Here is a 22,921-nt window from a genome sequence, read left to right as displayed (position 1 = left end):
GAGTTCTGCAATTCTCCAGAAACCTAACTTTGACACCAACTTTCTCCATAATCATGACATAAATTATAGTAATACTTACACCGGTATCAAATGACTGTAGATGATCAGTTAACAGCATTTATCTTTTGAATCATACAATTCAATGTCTCACTTATTCATGTTGCATTTCCAACTTATGAACTTAGTTGAACCCTGCTAAGATAAGTATCCACTTTCCAAGGTTATTGTGCACAAATAACCATACATGGTGGTATGGTATGGGGAGTGGTACAGTGTAAAGTATTTACCCTGGATTGGAACTGAGCTCATTTTCTAACTCAACCACCCTGTCTTCTGACCCATTGTTTCCTGTGTGTTTTGCATTCTTACCTTCCCGTCCAATGTTTGTCCGATAGCAACCAGGACCCTTATTCTCTACCTCTGCCCTCTTATCCTGACCTAAGGCTCTCACCTCTGACCTGCCTGTTGCTATCCCCCTCCCATCCTCCAGGTGTCTCCACCTCTCAGACCCAGCAGGACTACACCTCTCAGGTACTCCAGCCCGAAGAAGTTCTCTACCTCCGCAAGAAGAAGAAACGGCCCATCAGACAGGACCCGTATGCCCGCTTCTCCGCTCTGCTGTTCCGCCGCCCGCCCCAGGAGGACCAGAAGGCCATTTTGGCCAGCATGGACAACATGGACCCAGACCATGTCACTTTCCTCTGAGCCTGTGGGGGAGTCAGGTTACACTCTTCCCCAACATGCCACATAACCCCACCTGGAAAATGACCCCTCAGTCTAAATGTTTGCTCATTCCCCAGCATCAATCAATGGTTTACATTTTTTTTTTAAAGAAATTAAAACGGTGGCTACCCAATGTCTTCAAAAGTTTTACTCCAGTGCAAAACATTTAATTTGAGGAAAGCAATATTGTGTGCTTCAACATTTATTATTTTCAAACACATTTTCTATCCATTTAGAAAAGGACCCATCTGTCTGACGTTTTCATTTTCTATCTCATCTTTAGACTACAGTATTACTTTGTTGTTTGCAGAAGAGGCTTAGCTCATGGCCTCAATGTCAAAACAGCCCATGAAGCCTAGTTAGGTCTCAGTTTACAGCACCTTGCTCACCCTAGTCTCCTCACCTGCCTCACTCTGCCAGCCCTCTATCACTTCCCAGAGACTCATCCCATCCACATCCCATCCACACAAGGTTCTCAATTACGTCCTACAAAATATACCTCAGAGCACAGGACATGGCACCACAATGACAAGGCTCAGCTAGCTGAACACAACTGTATGTTTTTATTATTCTTCTGACTTATTTAAGCATTTTATTTGTTCAAATTTGACACAATTTGAATAATTCTGAATGTAAAAATCGAATTGGTCACAACATATATACCATAGTATGTTTGGGTTGATGTAGGTCTACTTACAGTTGTAGAATGATATCATGCTCATCAAAAATCTATCTCTGGTCTCTGGTCTTTTGACACACCATAAATGAGGTGTTCATAATGACTATTAGGGAAATGGAGCATGTTATTCTTTACATACAGTATATGATATATTGTGGACGTACAGTTGCCGCCATCAATCATTCTCTTGGAATCATTTAGAAGTTGATTGTACATTTTAGTTATTCTGTATAAACTTCAATTCCATTTCATTATCACTTAACCCCATAAAGGAATGGTCATTAATTCCCCCTGTGGGGAAGATCTGTCGTAAACTAAGCACATAGGCTCATAGATCTATTTTGAATAGGGCGAGGGGAAGGGATTAAGTTGGGATTAGGCTCCATTTAAACAGAAGTGTACTGTACTGTATGCCACTCAAGGCATGCAACCACACACATGCAACCTCACACATTCTATACAACACATGCTACTGCCCTAGTTACTATTCAGGTTGGACTTTGGGTCTGTCTGGGAAAGGGTTTTGCACTGGAGCAAAATCTTGGCTTTTACTGCTCTTTATTTGATACCATCTTCACTTCTACTAGCACACTTTGTAGCCTTGTGTAGTAGTTCTGAGGGCTCCATCTCCTATTTAAAAAGTACTATAGTAATGCCAAAAATACTACAACTTCCTTAATCAATAAAAACAACGTGTACTGTACTGAGAGGAGGATAGGATTTTGTGCCATAGTATACTATAGTATTTTTTTAATTCATATGGGAGGGCCTGACTCAATGAACAAAAGGCTTATGATGGCCTTTATAGGGCTTCTTCTGGTTGCCTGCTTCGGTTTATTTATTTTTTATTTTTTTCTATTTGTTTATGAAAGTAACTGCCTTTGTTGGCCATTTCCTGTATTTGTAGCCTTGGCATTTTTTCTCTTCATGTGCTTGTATTAATGTTGTCTATTCCCCTATAGAAAGATCAATGGAGGGGCTTCTTGTGGCATAACAGGGCTACGCAGAGCTGCTAAAGATTTTATTTTCTCAAATGTGTTTTTCTGTCATTGAAGGGTGCTTCTTTTTTATAAATCGACATGTTTCATTATCATATAGATATAGACATATTAAATCTGAACTCATTAAAGCTGAACCATGTGAGTCATGACAATGGGGGGTGATCTGGTGATGGTCAGAGAAGGAGAGGGGTGTTAGGAATGGTTTCACCCATACATGTAGGAACACAGGTGCTACTGTGCACTTGAGACCTATTCATATATTTTGGTTCAACCGTTTGGTTCACTGTTGGTTTGAAATGTCTCTGATTATGGAAAGCTAGCACTTAGATTCGGGTATATTAACAAATCTCCAGCAAGCCGATACTTTCCAGCAAAGTCTCTCATTGGGTATCTTATTGATACTGTACAATAAAGGCACTTAAGAGTTGCAACTTCAGGTGCTAACAAGGTCATTGAATCTGAAAGTGGTATTGCTACTTTCAGAGGAATGACAGCTATACCACCAATCTGAAATGATACTGTAATTGATCATACTTGATGTTTTAAGGTTGGTGCAGTATAACCATTAAACAACATGCTCTGTACATACGCCTTTCAACATCCATCTTGGTGCTTTTTAAGCAGGATGTGTAGATTGAGTCTGAATCATGGATGACAATGCTCATGTTTATTTTATGTTTTCATATGTTGAAGTTTTATACTTTGTCTGCGTATGTATTTTACAGCATAAACATATTACATATTGTGGAGGGCTAGATGCCAAGTCGTGTACCTTAAACATTTAAATGAAGACAAAAACTTAGCTAAAGAGGCAAAGTTATACTGTGGTTTTATGGAGCCAGGTTAGTGTGTTCGGTTGGACTTTTTTTTGTGTCAAATGGCCACCATTTCTTGATTTTTGTTTGACAGTACAGGACTTGGCTGGTTTATTACCAATTTGTGGCTAAACTGAACCCGAGAGTTACCTTTGGTGCAGACAGCAGGATCAGGATATTGTAATAATCAGTTAATCCCCAACATTGCACCTGTACACACAATGACACTGTTGTCAGTATAGGATGATACTTTCAATAATTAGCATACTATTCTCTTCTGAGTCTGGTGATCTTGAAATCTTCCTTAGTTTGTGTTGATCCAACAGGATTTATCGAAGCTGTAAAGCTTTAATCAATTCAGCTGTTTGAAAGGTAGATATTTCAACATAAATTGTACACGTGAAGTCAACATCAAGGTGGTTTGTTATGGCAGTAGCATTTAGAAATATGTCAAATGTTTTTTCAAGAAAATATGTAGCTGCTTATTATGTCACGGCCATTCATTTTCAAACCCTCCGTCAAAAGAATTATATCAAAATGAAGATTCAAAATGCAAGCAACATGTTCTATAATATGAAATATATTTAAATATATTGTACATACAATTATAGCATATATTGCCCAATGTATTATGAAATTATATATTTTAAATAAGTTGGACAACATATGCAGGCAGTTACATAATATTTTGGATTTCATAAATGAAAATCGTATTTATGTAGAACACTTTTTCCACAAGGGTGACTACTTGCGCCAAAGCAATTGGCAGTGGTTCAGCTAAGGAACTATTCATGTCATTGTCGAGGTAACTCACACTTTAAAGAGTATCATCTCTCAACTATTGTCCAGTTCTAGTAAGAATATGTAATATTTAATGCTACATGCAATGTTCGTTTTAAGATGCTTTTGTTGTGAAAATGGTCAAGCTATTATTTAATGTAATACTTTCAAAGGGAATATTGTTATAGTTTAATTCATATTCTGGCTATGAATCCTTATTATTATCACAATTTGACAAGTTTGTTAGGTCTAGTTGGGCTGTGTGATTTTGATACTGGAAGCTTATGGCAGATTTGATCACCCATTGACTTAGTATTGACTGTATTTCTAGCTTGCAGTGTCACAGTACTGTCATCAGTATCAGAGAACTACTCCGGGCAAGTCATTAATTCTGGTGAAATAACAGCGTTGATATTGGTGCTGAATTTAGTGGCTGGTGAGGGCCGAGGGACATGTGAATAATTAGGACTCACAATAAAAACTAAAATGTTTGTTCCATGCAAGAAAATAGGACACTCTGTGGGCTCTTTGTTAGCCTGTGCCAGGTTCAATGGAAATCTTTGAAAACGTAAGCCTCTTTCATAAACCCATTTGACTTTGCCTCACTTAAATGTGAGTAAACTTAAGTTAAAAGACACACACTGCCGTTCAAAGGTTTGGGGTCACTTAGAAATGTCCTTGTTTTTGAAAGAAAAGCCAATTTTTTGTCCATTAAAATAACATCAAATTGATCAGAAATAGTGTAGACATTGTTAATGTTGTAAATTACTATTGTAGCTGGAAACTTAATGGAATATCTACATAGGAGTACAGAGGCCCATTATCAGCAACCATCACTCCTGTATTCCAATGGCACGTTGTGTTAGCTAATCCAAGTTTATCATTTAAAAGGCTAATTGATCCTCAGAAAAACCTTTTTAAATTATTTTAGCACAGTTGAAAATGGTTGTTCTGATTAAAAAAGCATTAAAACTGGCCTTCTTTAGACTAGTTGAGTATCTGGAGCATCAGCATTTGTGGTTTCGATTACAGGCTCAAAATGGCCAGAAACAAATAACTTTATTCTGAAACTCGCCAGTCTATTCTTGTTCTGAGAAATGAAGGCTATTCCATCTCGTACAACACTGTGTACTACTCCCTTCACAGAACAGCACAAACTGGCTCTAACCAGAATAGAAAGAGGAGTGGGATGCCCCAGTGCACAACTGAGCAAGAGGACAAGTACATTAGATTGTCTAGTTTGAGAAACTAACGCCTCACAAGTCCTAAACTGGCAGCTTCATTAAATAGTACCCGTAAATCACCAGTCTCAACGTCAACAGTGAAGAGGCGACTCCGGGATGCTGGCCTAGGCAGAGTTCCCCTGTCCAGTGTCTGTGTTCTTTTGCCCATCTTAATCTTTTCTTTTTATTGGCCAGTCTGAGATAAGGCCAGCATCCTGGCTAACTTTGCTAACTGTTGACTTTGAGACTGGTGTTTTGCAGGTACTATTTAATGAAGCTGCCAGTTGAGGACTTGTGAGGCGTAATAGCCTTCATTTCTCAGAACAAGAATAGACTGACAAGTTCAGAAGAAAGTTCTTTGTTTCTGGGCATTTTAAGCCTGTAATCGAACCCACAAATCCTGATGCTCCAGATACCCATCTAGTCTTAAGAAGGTTTTATTGCTTCTTTAATCAGAACAACAGTTTTCAGCTGTTTCAGCTAACATAATTGCAAAAGGGTTTTCTATTGATCAATTAGCCTTTTAAAATGATAAACTTGGATTAGCTAACACAACATGTCCTTGGAACACAGGCGTGATGGTTGCTGATAGTGGGCCTCAGTACGCCAATGTAGAAATTCCATTAAAAAATCAGCCATTTCCAGCTACAATAGTCATTTACAAAATTAACTATGTGTTTCTGATCAATTTGATGTTATTTTAATGGACAAAGAAAATGTGCTTTTCTTTCAAAAACAAGGATATTTCTAAGTGACCCCAAACTTTTGAACGGTAGTGTATATTATTGAAAATGAGCTTTGTTTCTGAGAGAAACCAAGTCCCATTTAAAATGGAACAATTCTATCACTGAATTTAACCATCATCCCAGTCAAAAACTTTGTCAGCCAAAAGAAACCTTTTGAATGACCATGGTCATTTTAGACATTTGCCTATATTGAAACATGAACCACAGCAAATATATTGATACATTGTTGCATTATTTACACAGGAACTCTACAATACATTGTGGCCCTTAAAGTACCAGCAGAATAATGTAGAAATCAGACGAAAATGCAAACTGGCCTTTTGCAGATATTTGTAGAATATCCCCCTAAAGCTAGCAAGGGCTCTGTGTGTCATATTCTGTTGTTTCTGTACATGTGTCTGCTATGTTAGTCACTGACTAAACTCAACTCAATGGTGAGGGAAGTTTCTGAGGCAAGCGTTTCAGTATTGACTTTGGGCAAATCAATGTAATCAGAGCTGATTTCCACAAATCCTGGGCTCCGCTCAACTCCGTTGGTGGAGTTCATCAAAAACATCCTTTGCCAAGTTGTCGAGTTTAGTCAGCTACTATGTTAGCTGAATGTAGAGAAGATGGTAGAAACCTCTCCAAAGTTAATAAAGAGGACACAACTGAAGTGTTGAATAACATTAGTGTTTTTGCTTTCAGCGAGCACACAAAAAATCACCAACATTCAAAACATTTAAAATGTTTAAATATTGACCATGATTATCCAGATAGGGCGAGTTACCCCATTTCTTTTTTTCACAATGTAGTCATTTAATCATTAATGGCCTTCACAAGAGATTTCCACAGAGTCAAATTATTTTGATGTTTAAAATTAAGAATATACTGTAAAGCATGAGGGAAGTGGAGCAGTAGAATGTCCCTCTTGAAGATACAAATATATACAATTTAATGTGCAATGTATATGGATTAACATGTACATAGTGTATAGTAGAGAGATCATTGCATGGTGAAGTGTCTGATTGCTGCTGTGAAAAGAGAAAGAATGCATATACAATACTGAAAATATATATATAATGTGTGTGTGTATATATATATACATATGTGTATATATATATATATATATATATATATATATATATATATATATATATATATATATATATATATATATATATATATATACATATGTGTGTGTGTAGATGTATATATATATACATATGTGTTTGTGTATATATATGTATATGGGTGTAAGAGAAGAGAGGATGTGTAAAAACAAACACTCATTTAGAGGTCATTATAATCAATATTTTGGGGAATATTATACATTTGCCCATATGCTGAGTCACTGGATATAAGACAGCTTTTGATATTGAGTATGGAATTCTGTCGCAGGAGAGGGATCTTGATATCACAAAACTGACAAACCTGAACATTTGAATTAAATAAAAGCTTTTTGCTAACATTAAGATGCAATCAAAGCACATACATTGATCCACCTCTCCCACAGTTGGGATTTGAAGTAGAGCCTGCTATTGTATATCACAATGGATAGTGTCACTTCCCATTCAAGGGAATGTGGACCAATGCTTAGGCGAAAATATGATGCTTGCCTAATATTTTTGCTTTAATAATGAGTTCAGTTGCTGCCTAATCATGCCACGGACTAAAGCAGTGGAATGTATTGTACCATTTATAATGCTGAAATAAGTTATTTAAGTTCAAGTGAAGTCTAAACATTTTAATAATAATATATAGATATAGTTTTTGAAATTTCAAGACAATGCACTGAATATCACATGTAATAACCAAGCTCTGTGTGTTGTGTGTGAATACACTCCGATTTGACTATCATAATAATAATAATATATTACATTTAGCAGACACATTTATTCAAAGCGACTTAGTCATGTCAAAAACAAAAAAACGTGTGGTCCCGGGAATCGAACCCACTATCCTGGCATTGCAAGCTCCATGCGCTACCAACTGAGCTACAGTGTATTATTTCACCCACTTAATCATGTGTAACTGGGATTGTCCTTATGTTTGGGGCATTTGTGTACATGACTTTAGTCACAAAGGAGATGTTATATGATATGATATAGAGGAGCACATCTGAACTGTACAGTTGAAAATTGTACAGTTATTAATGACATGATACTGTCTGTCATTAGCAATAGCTATTTTTGTGGTGTATCTGGACCATTCTCAGAGGTCGTCTGATATCGGTCATATTGGGTTAGTAAAATAACTCCGGTAACACTTTACTTGACACCCAGCGTCATAATACGTTATGACACGGTCATAATTTCATAATATGTCATAACCCATATATTTACACCTGTTGTGACACATTATTTCATTATTTTATGGCTGGTTATGACACCTACATAAGTGTCATAACCCACTTTTATTCAAATGTGTTTTTCCCTGCCAACAAGTTTCCTTTTATTTGAAAGTTTGTTAAGTCCTTTGTTGTTATTGTAATTCATTCTTAACAGTCATGTTTATTTTTTATTTTTTTTCATCTTTTAAATAACTTGCAGAAAATGCCCTTTATGACACTCAAGAAGCATTATGACCCTCCTGTGTCACTTTACTTGGAATAAGAACATACACTTTACGACACTGTAAAAAGCATTATGACCGTCATAAGCCAGATAGGCCTATCACGTACATGCCCTTATGTCAGTCATCAGTCAAAAAGAGGGTGTCTTGTCCTGCTGAAATCTGCTCCTGCATTCATCCCAGTCATCAGCAAACCAGTGCATTGGGGTAGGTGCATGTCTGACATCAATTTGTGCGCAATTATAATAATTTAATATCGTCAATTTCAGAAAATTGAATATAACATAAACATACTGTTGACATGTTGGCTGTGGTGTAATGGAGTGTTTTGCCATGTGTGGTAGGTTTTGTGGGTTTTGACACTTATGTAGGTGTCATAACCAGCCATAAAATAATGCAATACTGTCACAACAGGTGACAAGTTAATGATTATGACTGTGTCATAACGTGTTATGACGCTGGGTGTTAAGTAAAGCGTTACCATCACTATGTAACAGGAACTGTCATCATAATTGTTTGCTCTATGGAAGAGGATTTGTTCGGTCCTTATTTCTTATAGTGCTGGCTTGGTTGGTTTGAACTTAGATATGAGCGCAATTGTAGTTTGCTGTCCCCAAGGATTGATATTACTACTTGATAGCAAAACAGATACCATTAGAGAGCATTGTAAAGCTATGTCTTTTGATACTTGTTGTATGCCTAATTCATTAAATAAGTCTGAAGAGTAAGAACATCTGGTGCTAAAACACAAGTTTTCAAGGACTGTGTTATTTGAGTAATTATTTTTGTCATTTTACTTAATCTGGTAAAGCACACTTTGTTGTTGTTTTGAATAGATATCGCTGGTGCTCTCCCATACTGCAATCTCTGAGTTCCACACTACATTTTGTAAAACCAAAACAGAGCCGTATAACAAAATGCCAAACCGTTATGCCTCCCCAAGAAAATGACAGTATGAGGAATTTGAAGACACTGCACAGTACTGTACACAGTCAAGTCGAGGCCTAACAAGATATACGGTATATGATTATACAATTATACCTTGTGGGTTACTAGTAAACAAGTAAACACAAATGTGCTAATGTGCTAATACTCAAAAGACTACAGAAGATGCAAGAGAAAGCATACACTTTTGTCACACAGTATAAATAATGTTTAAAAAAGTATACCTTGTCATATTTTTTGTATATGAGAATATGATGCACACCGAGTATATGGCTGAGTGAGTAGGAACTGAGTAGTGTACGGTCTGTTTCAGTGGGACATTGTAACATGAAGCAGACCAATAGATCTCTGTGAGTGACTGAATTCTTCTAAAATCTACAAATTAGTTTAATATTTAATGTTATAAATCAAACCAATATAGAATACAAAAATATTAAATATAGTATGTACCAAAGTGGATGGTCGAATCCACATTTGGGGTTAATTGTTTTCACTGTGTATTATTTTGTTGTTTTATTTTTTATACCCATTTGTTTATTTTTTAGCAAAACAGAATCATACAAGTAGAGAATATTTATATTCCACTGACTCATAAATGCCTTTGAGACAAACCATTTCAGTTCTGTGCAAAATAAATATAAAAAAAAATGTGCAAGTGTCATCAGTTTATTACAGACTACGATAAAGATACAGAGTTTTGCATCTTGAAGCATAACTGGAAAGCACCAGAATGAATTATTCACTTAATTTTACCCGCAATGAATCGTTCCTGTCAAGTTGATCTTGGGATATGCTAACATGGCTAGCTTGGCCAATGGGGATCATGTCGGACTATGTGGCTCTACAATAGGTCCATCATTACACCAGTCAGTTCCCAAGACCACCACAGATCCTCAGCTCCAAATGTTGCTGCTGGTCTGCTTAAGAACCCTGTATGTTGTCTTAGACTCAATTGGCTTTTGGAAAGAGGGAGAGTACAATGGTTTTCATGCAGGTGCTCCTTTGCATTCTGTATAGCAGCAGAGTACAAACTGTGTAATCTATATTCATCTAGTCAACAGACTGTGCAAGTAAGGTATTTTACAGTGCATGTGTACATATTTTCAATGCTGCTTTGAAAAACAATTTTTGTTTTGTTTCCAACGTAGCCACATTGTTTATTGTGTAATGTATATTTGTCTGCCTCGAACTCTCTTTGATTTGTAAAGTTGCAGCAGACTATAAACATGCTATGGAATTTGGAGACCGTACATGACAGTAACATTTTCTAGAGATCCATAAGTGGAGCATATTGACATTGCGATTATATCAGGACAACAACTGATGCTATTATCAATGCATTCTGTGGTGCTTTAAGTGGTGAGTTAACTTCTTGCTTCACACACATTGTGAGCACCCTGCTTATTTACCAACAAATGATGTTGTAGTCTATTGTAGAACCGTCCTGAAATGGTATATTGTGGTTAGACCTTTGGGCAGTAAACAAACCCTTCTTGGTGTTGTACGGGAATTATATTTGATATGTTATTTGACATACAAAGCAATTTCATTGAAAGTTTAGTAAGGTATCAAAGGAGGTAAACCTTTAGAAGTAGGGCCATTGTTAGAAAAATTAATTTGCGTCATAGTTATTTGGCAAAGATTCATTGTTTTTGTGTGTGCGTATACTGTATGTAATGGATATTACTGTGTCAGAAGAATTTGTGTTGATGCATCAGGGAATAATCCGATGAGATGAACTTACATCCTCAGCGTCCATTTTATGAGAAGGCAAATTGACGTGGCATAAATTTGAAACACATTTCATTATCATGACCCCATGGTGTTCTTGGTACAGAGTACATTGGGTGTTAATGCCGGACAACATTAGACATCGATTGCTCTGTTTTATATGTCAAAGTATTGGTCGTCATTATAAGGGGTTTTACATGTTTGTACAACACTGCTTGACAAGTCAGTTGACAAGCACTCAACTGCAGTAATGTTAACCCTTTTGGTGTAGCCTCTGTGTATGATTTAAGTCCACGCCATCCATCCGTCTTCTCTCAACATTATGTCTCACTAAATGCAATACGAATGTTCAAAGGACTGTTCAGATGTACTTTGCTAAATATTGTTCCATCCTCATTTGGTCTTCCTTATAGCTCTCTGCATTTTTGGGTAATGTTCAATTCTATCTCCGATAGGATTGTGTTATCGGGCTTCTTTAAAAAGCCGGAGACAACTCAGTACCTCAGAATGCCTCATCGTGGATATCTTCACATAGAGATGTAATGTTACTATCAAATGTTCACCTTCATCTGGCCATTTGAGTGCATTGTGTACTCACAATCATCATGCTGTACACTTTTTTACATCTGCCAGCACAGACACAACAACCAGAATGTATTGTCATCATCGTTCTAAAGCTTTCCATTAACTGGCACAAAGAAACACTATTTCTAATGTACGTTATGGTATGTTACGGTATGTTTGGTGTTGAAATTTGCAGTAGGTTTACTGACCACTTTTTTTTCTTATTGTCTTGTGTTTTATAAAATCATTTTTGAGTGATTTCTAAGCAAATGGATCAATGTCATTTAATGCACCTGTCCATTCAGAAAATATTTTATAGACCATTTTTATATTTATTTTCAAAGTGACTCAAATCAAACCATTTCAAACTTTTTTCTTTGCTTTTCTACATAAATAATTTACAAATACAAGAGGCACCACCCAGGGGGTTAATTGTTCACCATCTTCTGGTATTATTGTTGTATGAGAAAGAAAAAAACATGTATATGGTGCTGAAAGCCTTATGTGTCATACTGTTTTTCAGATTTTCCCACCATTTCACCTGTGCTCTCTGGGCAGACCAATGCCTCCCCCAGGAATTTATGTGAAGCCTTAGAAAGGGTATTCTACTAACACATGCCGTCGCAAATGACAACTTGTCATCCTGCTTCACTGACTTTTACATGAATTGTGATGAATCAATCAGTTGTGTTCAGAAATGCACAGAGTGAAAGAAGTCATTATTTTGGTGTGAAACTATGATTCAGTCACTAAGGAACGAGACAAAAAAAAATGGAGACTGTAACAGCCCATGCAGCATTACAGGGGATGCTTATGTACTGTAAAGGGGAAATGTGACCATGCAAACAAACATGTTTCCTGTTATCTGTGGTTGATAGTGGAGCAGTATGGCGAGGAGTCTCGTCCAATCTCACGTCAACCTCTAGCCCTTTATCCCCACCTGGCACGTGTAGATATCAAAGGATTGGATAGGTGCAAGCAGGCGCAGAGCTTGTGTTTCGCCACAGGGGGTGGGGTTTAAAACATTAGAGAGGAACACTAACCCTAACCCTATAAAGGCGTGTATCAATTTAACCTTTTTTATTATTATTTATTTTTTGCTGAAATGAAGGATAAGGTCCTTATGCTTCCAAAACCATACCGCAAGCAATGCGTGTTAATGTTCAGACCGAGCGTCAGGGCTTGTAACAAAACTCCCCCATACAGAAGACGCCTTCGTCCAATGACTCTTACAGTATGTGTAATGTAATGGAACTTATGGTCATGATTAAGGGCTACAGTGCAACCTAATCATTCGATACAGAATAGGCTACTTTTTCTTTCTCGTGCCATTCAAAAACAAGTTTTTAGTTTCCTAATGTTAAGACCTGCCTCAATACAAACAATGGATTATTTATGTGATGGTATACAGTGGCTTCGGAAAGTATTCAGACCCCTTGACTTTTTCAAAATTTTCAGAAAGAACACAGTGGCCTCCATTATTCTTAAATGGAAGACGTTTGGAACCACCAAGACTCTTCCTAGAGATGGTCGCCCGGCCAAACTGAGCAATCGGGGGAGAAGAGCCTTGGTAACGGAGGTGACCATGTACCCAATGGTCACTCTGACGGAGCTCCAGAGTTCCTCTGTGGAGATGGGAGAACCTTCCAGAAGTACAACCATCTCTGCAACACTCCACCAATCAAGCCTTTATGGTAGAGTGAGCCACTCCTCGGTAAAAGGCACATGAAAGCCTGCTTGGAGTTTGCGAAAAGGGACCTAAAGACTCAGACCACAAGAAACAATATTCTCTGGTCTGATGAAACCAAGATTGAACTCTTTGGCCTGAATACCAAGTGTCACGTCTGGAGGAAATCTGGCACCATCCCTACGGTGAAGCATGGTGGTGGCAGCATCATGCTGTGGTGATGTTTCTCAGTGGTAGGGACTGGGAGACTAGGACAACAACCCTAAGCACAAAGCCAAGATAACGCAGGAGTGGCTTCGGGACAAGTCTCTGAATGTCCTTGAGTGGCCCAGCGAGTGGCCCAGCAAGAGCTTGGACTTGAACCCGATCGAACATCTCTGGACCTGAAAACAGCTGTGCAGTGACGCTTCCCATCCAACCTGACAGAGTTTGAGAGGATCTGCAGAGATGAATGGGAGAAATTCCTCAAATACAGGTGTGCCAAGCTTGTAGCGTCATACCCAAGAAGACTCGAGACTGTTATCGCTGCCAAAGGTGCTTCAACAAAGTCTTGAGTAAAAGGTCTGAATTCGTATGTAAACCTGTTTTTTTCTTTGTCATTATGGGGTATTGTGCGTAAAATTGATGGGGGGGAAACTATTTAATCAATTTTAGAATAAGGTTGTAATGTAACATAATGTGGAAAAAGTAAAGGGGTCTGAATACTTTCTGAAGGTACTGTATTTTACATTAATTTATTAGCTGTTTAAAATGTAGACAAAAGGCGTCATTTGGCTGTTCCTTGTGTAGGTCTATCTCAAGTCCCGACAGGGTGTTAACTAAATTAAAACTATTAAAAGTACTAAAAAACTTAAACCATTTTTTAATGAATAATAATTTTGAAGATCCTGGTTCCTTGTGGCAGCCGGCAGGCCGAGGCCAGGGGGGCCCTCAAGGGGGAATAGCAACAGACAAAGCTGTACATAGATTTATAAAATAAGCAACACCTGGTCGGACCAATTCCAGAATTTAATGAAATCATAATATATATAAATGTAGCCTTTTTTTATAGTGCTAAATGTTTTTTCTTTGGTACATCATCGTTTAAATTATTATTTAAAGATTTTTAAGGTGGGCCCTCTAGGTGCCACACCCTTCGCCCCCCGCATTGGCTCCACTTCTGGCAAAATGTCCAACTAGCCCATCAGAGAACAAGGTGGAGCTGTTACCATATTGCTCTAGCTATCTGATGCTTTCAGACTTACACAGGTGCCAGGAGGTAGGGCCAAGGGCTCAATTTGGGATTGGCGTCCGTTTTCAGTCCGTTGAATCGCCAGAGAGGCTCATGAGAAATAGCAAATCATGTCTACTGAGATGTTTGCCCTGCTGTCCAAGGTACTGTAGCGCTGTATTGGATAATAGTACCAACTATAGGCCCCTTTCCTTCTCACCTACATACATACACATTTCATGATGGTTCTGCTGAACTTATTGAGTTGACATTCTCAGAATGCTAAAGTCTCATGTAACCTTTACTCTGCTTCAGATATGTTTTGTATTTTGATATAATAAAACTTGTCAAAAAAATTGCATTTTGTTTATGTCATTTGTACAGTAGCTCGCCTCTTATTTACCCCAGGCACCAAAATGCTACTGTACTGCCTTTGGGGACACAGACGAAGCCAAGCCTTTCCTGAGCCAATTTGGTGTGGTGGCCAAAACAATGTGTGGCACTCTATCTAAACAGGCTGCAATCAAGGATTGATTGACGTTTAGGTAGAGTGCCAGACTTCGTTTACCCATTACCACGCGACAGATGTAGGCCTAGTTGAAGGCTCATCTACTGTCAATGGAAAGCATTGACAAGTCCATCTAGGCAAGCGGGGGCAACATGCATCCCAAAAATCTGTTGGGGCACAAAGTACTTGAGGATGGCTAGGCCCCCCTGTCTGGAAGTTGGAGAATTGTGCATTTTTCAAACACCCCAAAGAGCTTTTCATCTAGAGGCATAATCATTATGATTAATTCTGTGTAAAATGTAAATTTGTCTGCATATCTAAGCATACCTCTTGAGCTGTCTAGCCTGAATGGACTACTGAATGGTAGTTCTGTTTTTAAAGAATCTAAATATGCTTTTCCGCATCTCTGCTAAAATATGGGTAAAAGATTGAAAGGAATGTGAGTCTTATTCAGTACATTTAGTTCTTTCTTGCTTTTCTAAAATCTATCAACCTTGCCAGCAGGCATGCCAGCTAAGATAGTTAGACAAGATAACTACTCTAACTTGATTGATAGCCTGAAATGGCTTCTTGGTAGCTAGTTATGAAGTTGGGAGATCGGAAACCTATCTGGGCTAGCTAAATCCAGCTTTGTAAAATTGCTAGGTGGCTAGCAATATTACAGAGAAACAACAACCATTTAAAAATATATACTGTACCAGTCAAAAGTTTGCATACACCTACTCATTCAATGTTTTTTCTTTATTTTTGACTATTTTCTACATTGTAGAATAATAGTGAAGACATCAACACTATGAAATAACGCATATGGAATCATGCTGTAACCAAAAAAGTGTTAAACAAATCAAAATATATTTTAGATTTTAGATTCTTCAATGTAGCCAGCCACCCTTTGCCTTGATGACAACTTTGCAGAGGATAAGTTCATTAGAGTTACCAGCCTCAGATTGCACCCAAAAGGTAGAAAACAGTCAAAATAAAGAAACCCCCTTGAATGAGTAGATGTGTCCACATTTTTGACAGGTACAGTATATTATTATCATTATTTATTTTTTAACAGGACAAATCTTAGTGGGCATGTGCCCCTGTGCCTTCCATGGGCAATATATCTCTGTGGGCAAGCTTCTTCAGTCATTTTGAAGCAAACTATGAAAGGAGACTTTCCTCTCACAGTCATACCTGCCATTTTTCTGACTTTTTCTGGCTTATGTTTCAGCTCAATTCAAGTACATGTAGGCTATTCTCCAAGGCAACATCTACAGTAACAACCAGTGTAAATTATGCTAATCTAGATGATGCCATTTAGACAAGCTCCAGAGGATGGCAGAGTTGTCGGGTAAAAATACACTACAAATATGATAGTTTCAGAGCTGGGTTTCCAACCTAATTAGTGTATGTAGTGCATAATAAAGAATGCATAAAATGTAGCCAACCAGATTTTCCCAACATATTATGAGGAATCCTTGTATCCTTGAGGATTATATATGTTTCATTTAAACAAACGTCTTCAGTTCATACAATATTTAGACTACACCTTGCAGCCTAGTAAAATATGAAGTGGCTTTTTTTCTCATTTTGTGTATGAGTGTTTTAAAAAATTGCAATCTGATTGATGCGCAATGTCCTGTGACCGAGCATGCTGGTCTACATACGCTCATTCCACGAGAGCGCGCACACGGTCACGAACCTCTGCGCGTTCTCAATCACGATTCCCTCCGCAGCAGATTCTCTCTTGGAAGTGGCGGTACAAATCGTTTAGCGAGAGGCTCCAGTTTGATAGCAAGTTTAGCTATACAACTGCCCTTACAATAGCTGTAAAGGGAATTTCAGTCAACGTTTTCTCAATGAATGGACTGTGAAGTACCATCACATTTGAAGGAAGTTTAGATTTACTTACAAAACACGATAACAGCTGGTTGAACATTGCCCACGAGTCGTGTCCAGCGGGAGTTTTTGAACACAGCGAGGTTGAGGCGATTTGGTTTATGGAACGTGCCAGTTCAGGAAAAAAATGTAGCTAGCTAGCTTAACGTTAGCTATTAGGCTATACACATATCGCGTGTCCTTTTGTTTTAGCTCGGAAGGATCAAGCTGTGTTTATGCAGCTGGCGTGGAAGACACCGGCAGGAGGAGAAAACAGTGGTGAAAAGCGACAGTGATAACCCGAAAAACATCTCACCACCAGACACCGGTAAACAGCCATTTCTCTCACATCAGTTTAAAGGCTATCTGTGTGGTTCCGTAGTCTGATAGATAACATTACGTGCATCAAAACTAGCAATACAAAAAGCATACACATGCGCTAACACATGACATGCATGTACGGTCTAGTCAACCGCTGGCTATGGGGCTAATACTATGCTGCTCAACATAACGACTTGCCCAGCGTTTCCCAAACTCAGTATTGTGGTTAACGATTAACTAATTGAATCAGCTCTACACGGGGTAGTGCTTGGGCAAAACCATGGCTGTGTTTTGGAAACGCTGGTCTATTTTATCCAGCAATGGCATTACGCTACAGCCTAGCTAACTAACCAATAATATACGCTATTAGGATGCTAACTAGTAGGGGGGTTTGATTGATAATGGCTAGCTAACGTTACCTGCTTTGCTGGAGCCTAAATTAACATAAATATTTACAAAAATGATAAGACAGCGAGGTAACTAAATTGATAATGCAATACAATTGATCCTAGCTATCGTACAGCATAATTGGTAGGGGTTTGAAGTCATTCTCAGGAAAACAGAAACTATAGCCTAATCCAGTCCTAATCCTTAGGTGCGGCAGGTAGTCTAGTGGTGAGTGTTGGACTAGTAACCGAAAGGCTGGATCGAATCCCCGAGTTGACAAGGTAAAAATCTGTCGTTCTGCCCTTGAACAAGGCAGTTAAACCCACTGTTCCTAGGCCGTCATTGTAAATAAGAATGTGTTCTTAACTGACTTAAAAGGTTAAATAAAAAACTGCTCAAGCCAAATCACTAGCTGTTCACAAGACCAGAAAGACTATCTAACTGGAATATTCACAAAAATTAGTCGATTTAGCTAGGTCCATAGCCTAGGTTTAGAGTAGACGTAGTTGAATATACAATTATTTCTTACTGCACATCTCTTGCTATCCGTCTAGTTATCCGTCTAGTTTATATTTGACACAAAGATGTAAAACAATTGTCAAGTTATTCAATAACAAAATCATGGCGATCTAACAGGGTACCAACATCAGTCTAAGAAGCTGTCACCAATACCCTTGCTCTCCAAACTCTCAAGCAAGGCCAGTCTCACCCATTTAGTAATTTCATGTTCACATCAGAATGATTTTTCTGGAATTTCCCACTGACGGATAACAACATTATGTCTGTTTTGTCTATATGCAAAGTTGCATTAGTCATCCAAAACACCTCTGCTAATTCGAGGTAATGAATATAAAGTACACTTTTTGCTCATGATCAACCTTTGATTCATATTGTGGTGTATATTCCATTATTACCACTGTATACCTATTTTGATATTACTACGGGCTTCCATCTATAGCCTACAGCTTCAGCTAGTCCATGGCACCAATCTGTCTAACCCTAAAAGCATGTCAGCCTTTAAAGCACTTGAGAGTGGCGCATCAATGTTTTACAGAGTGAAACTTTATTGGTTCAGGATGTAATGAAAAGCTTCAGGCTCTCCAACGTGTGCCTTTATTGACAGAATTTTAAGCAGACAAGTGCATGAGAAATGGTAAGACAATTCTTGCATTTCTATGATTAACGTGTGCACAAAAACAGTCTAATGGGCCTCATTAAGATTGTTACATGATGCACTAAAGTCTCCAAGGCTTCCCTAACCTTTGACCCTAACTAACAAGGAGTTCTTAACTCTTGAAAGAACAGATCATGTGATCACTACCAAGGGACACTACCAAGTGACATGACTGGCTCTAGTCAATCTTTGTTGGATTTTCCAGTGCCACATCATCTAGGCCTATATCAGCCATCTTGGCTAAGAAAATACCAGCCCGGAATTTCCATTCCAGCTGTGCATTCCTACAAACGAGCACAGTTGGATAGTTCCTGTCTTCCCCTCCAACTATGGACACTTCTTAGCAGGGGTTATCTGTGACCATGTTTCATCGAGGAGACAATTGAGGCAAAGTTTATCACAGCTGTTATGTACTAAATTATCTTTTGATGTGCCCGTTTCTCTCTAATACAGGAGTCTGGCTGCTGTAAACTGCGGACACAGTGTGCAGGGCACTGACGCAGTATTAGGTGTGAAATTAGAAACTGTTCGATGTAGGGCTACATCCTAAAACAACTGTGCAGTCTTGTGGAAACTGATATCAAATCTAATGTGGTCCTACAAATTGTTTTCAAATTGTTTATAGCCCATAATGTACACTGAAGCTAGAGATAAAATGAGTTACTTACAGTGCTTTAAAGTATTCACACCCCTTTACTTTTCCCACATTTTGTTGTCATAGCCCGATACCCCATAATGTAAAAGTGGAATTATGTTTTTAGAAATGTTTACAATCTCATAAATGTAAAGCTGAAATGTCTTGAGTCAATAAGTATTCAACCATTTTGTTATGGCAAGCCTAAATAAATTCAAGAGTAAATATGTGCTTATGTCGCATGCAGTGCATTCGGAAGTATTCAGACCCTTGACTTGGTCCACATTTTGTTACCTTACAGCCTTATTCTGAAATTGATGATATTTTTTTATTTAATCAATCTACACACAATACCCCGTAATGACAAAGCACATTGTTGCAAATGTATTAAAAACAGAAATAGCTTATTTACATAATACCTTATTTACATCAGAACCTTTGCTATGAGACTCGAAATTGAGCTCAGGTGCATCCTTTTTCCATTGATTATCCTTGATGTTTGGCGTCCAACTGGATTGTAGTCCACCTATGGTAAATTCAATCGATTGGACTTGATTTGGAAAGGCACACACCTGTCTATATAAGGTCCCACAGTTGACAGTGCATGTCAGAGCAAAAACCAATCCATGAGGTTGAATGAATTGTCCGTAGAGCTCCGAGAAAGGATTGTGTCGAGACACAGATCTGGGGAAGGGTAACAAAACATGTCTGCAGCATTGAAGGTCCCGAAGGACACAGTGGCCTCCATCATTCTTAAATTGAAGAAGTTTGGATCAGACACTTCCTAGAGCTGGCTGGCCACCCAAACTGAGCAATCAGGTGAGAAGGGCCTTGGTCCCAATGGTCACTCTGACAGAGCTCCAGAGTTCCTCTTTGGAGATGGGAGAACCTTCCAGAAGTACAACCATCTCTGCAGCACTCTGCCAATCAGGCCTTTTATGCTAGAGTGGCCAGACGGAAGCCACTCTTCGGTTAAAGGCACATGACAGTCCGCTTGGAGTTTGCCAAAAGGCACCCAAAGGATTCAGACCATGAGAAACCAGATTCTTTGGTCTGATGAAACCAAGATTGAACTCTATGGCCTGAATGCCAAGCGTCATGTCTGGAGGAAACCTGGCACCATCCCTACGGTGAAGCATGGTGGTGGCAGCATTATACTTTGGGGATATTTTTCAGCGGCAGGAACTAGGAGGCTAGTCAGGATCGAGGGAAAGATGAACAGAGCAAAGTACAGAGATCCTTGATGAAAACCTGCTCCAGAGCGTTCAGGGCCTCAGACTTGTCCTTCCAACAGGGCAACGACCCAAAGCACACAGCCAAGACAACGCAGGAGTGGCTTCTGGACAAGTTTCTGAATGTCCTTGAGTCCGGACATCAACCCTGCAGCGACGCTCCCCATCCAACCTGACATAGCTTGAGAGGATCTACAGAGAAAAACGGGAGGATCTCTCCAAATACAGGTGTGCCAAGCTTGTAGTGTCATACCCGAGAAGACTCAAGGCTGTTATTGCTGCCAAAGGTGCTTCAACCAAGTACTGAGTATAGGGTCTGAATATGTATGTAAATAAGGTATTTCAGTTTTATTTTACTTTTGCAAATGTATTAAAAATAACTTTTTTTCCTTTGTCATTAAGGGGTATTGTGTGTAGATTGATGAGGGGGAAAAAACTATTTAATACGTTTAGAATAAGGCTGTAACGTAATATGTGTAAAAGTTAAATAAAGGTATAAAAATATATATAATTTTCAATAGATTTGCACACATTTCTTAACATGTTTTCACTGTCATTATGGGGTATTGTGTGTTGAGGGTTAAGAAAAACATGTAAATTGAATTCAGGCTGTAATACAGGAACATGTGGAGTAAGTTAAGAGGTATGAATACTTTTGGAAGGCACTGTTTCTCACTGCAAAAACAAGGGAGGCCATCTTTCCAATTCCTGTTTTCCACACAGACTGAGTCATGCCAAATAGCTGCCACTGTGCCAATGACAAAGCAGAAACCTTAGTCACCATAGTTATTTTAGTGGGATTTCTGTATCCATTAGTGATGCGTGGTTTGACTCATAACCGTGGGGTGGGCGAGTTTAGGGTAGGGTTGGGCACGAGTACTCGAACAGTCGTCAAAACTCTTCTCTTTAACCAGAGAACATTATTTTTCTCAAATACTGTAGTACTACATTTTTTCCTCCCCCCTAAAATGTAAATGTTGTCTTGAAGACGTTAGTTTTCTTTGACTCTAGTGTTCCATTTGTACATGTGCCTTTGCAGGGCACAACATAAAAGCAACCATGCCAAGCATCTGTTTTTCCTGAATTCCCTTTCCCCACAATGTCGCACTCAGTCAATTGCGTTCTGACTGCTCCTTCTACACACACGTGCTGTGTGCACACAAACTAGTGTTAAATGTGTTAATCAATTTAGAAAATTCCATAACAGGCAGAAATAAAGTATATTGAACGTCTGTATATTGAAAAGAGATTTTGTTTTGTAACCCTGAAAAAACGATTTCAACTCTACAAATTGAGCCGCATATCAGATAATGACTTTTTGAGGTGAACTGTAACAGATGCGAGATGCGCACTGGCAACTTTTTTTCATTTGGAAAAATATTCTGTTCGATTCCATTGTTATATTCATTACTAGGTGTGTCTTGACTGATAAGGGCTCAGGAAATAAGTGTCTTGTAATCTTTTTGTTCTTGTTGAAGTTTGTGTGTGGACACCTACTCGTCAAACGTCTCATTCTATAATCATGGGCATTATAATGGAGTTGGTCCCCCATTTACTGCTATAACAGCCTCCACTCTTCTGGGAAGGCTTTCCACTAGATGTTGGAACATTGTGTCGGACTTCCTTTCCGCCACGAGCATTAGTGAGGTCGGGGGCTGATGTTGGGCGATTAGGCCTGGCTTGCAATCGGAGTTCCAATTCATCCCAGAGGTGATTGATGGGGTTGAGGTCAGGGCTCTGTGCAGGCCAGTCAAGTTCTTCCATGCCGATCTCGACAAACAATTTCTGGTTGGACCACACTTTTTAGCGATGTCTGCACGTTAACTTATAGTCTATACTGATACTTTTCCCCCCAGTGTTCTCCTTCTCTCACTGTGACTGGACTGCGTCATCACAGAAAAATCTACGGTGGTTGGCGCATGCCTCTTGTGGAATGTGGGACTTGTAGTTTTTAAGCAATTAGCAGCGGGGGAAAAATGTATTATGGTTGGTTGTAGTCTTTACTCGCACGCTGTGCTCGTAAATAATTTTTCCGGTTCGACACAACTATTTTTAGGGGCAAATGCTATTGAAATACTCACACTGTAGAGCCCTGCTGATGTGACGCTTGACATTTAGGCCAAACAGTTCAATCTTGGTTTTATC

At 38.7% G+C, this 22,921-nt stretch overlaps 2 protein-coding genes across 11 annotated transcripts in view; both read left to right on the top strand.

Annotated features, from left to right (window-relative positions):
• The window catches only part of igsf9bb (immunoglobulin superfamily, member 9Bb), a 191,733-nt gene extending 187,248 nt beyond the window's left edge, over nt 1–4,485 (top strand). For 2 of the 4 annotated variants that reach the window (XM_090192514.1, XM_036937598.2), the window contains exon 20: nt 491–4,485. In XM_090192514.1, coding sequence (XP_090048640.1) covers nt 491–705 — 215 coding nt within the window. In that variant the 3' untranslated portion in view covers nt 706–4,485. The remainder of the gene's footprint in view (nt 1–490) is intronic. The other 2 variants (XM_090192518.1, XM_090192517.1) reach the window with 1 other exon arrangement.
• A 12,336-nt stretch (nt 4,486–16,821) lies between these two features.
• arhgap32b (Rho GTPase activating protein 32b) overlaps nt 16,822–22,921 on the top strand; it is a 237,908-nt gene continuing 231,808 nt past the window's right edge. For 4 of the 7 annotated variants that reach the window (XR_016485083.1, XM_021623785.3, XM_021623784.3 and 1 more), the window contains exon 1: nt 16,822–17,356. The gene's annotated coding sequence lies outside the window, so the exon portion shown is untranslated. The remainder of the gene's footprint in view (nt 17,357–22,921) is intronic. The other 3 variants (XM_090192510.1, XM_090192509.1, XM_021623783.3) reach the window with 2 other exon arrangements.

The sequence above is a fragment of the Oncorhynchus mykiss genome, chromosome 12 (assembly GCF_057628025.1).
Source record: "Oncorhynchus mykiss isolate SJ-2025 chromosome 12, ASM5762802v1, whole genome shotgun sequence".
Classification (NCBI taxonomy): Eukaryota; Metazoa; Chordata; class Actinopteri; order Salmoniformes; family Salmonidae; genus Oncorhynchus; species Oncorhynchus mykiss.
This window is presented reverse-complemented; position numbering and strand designations above follow the sequence as displayed.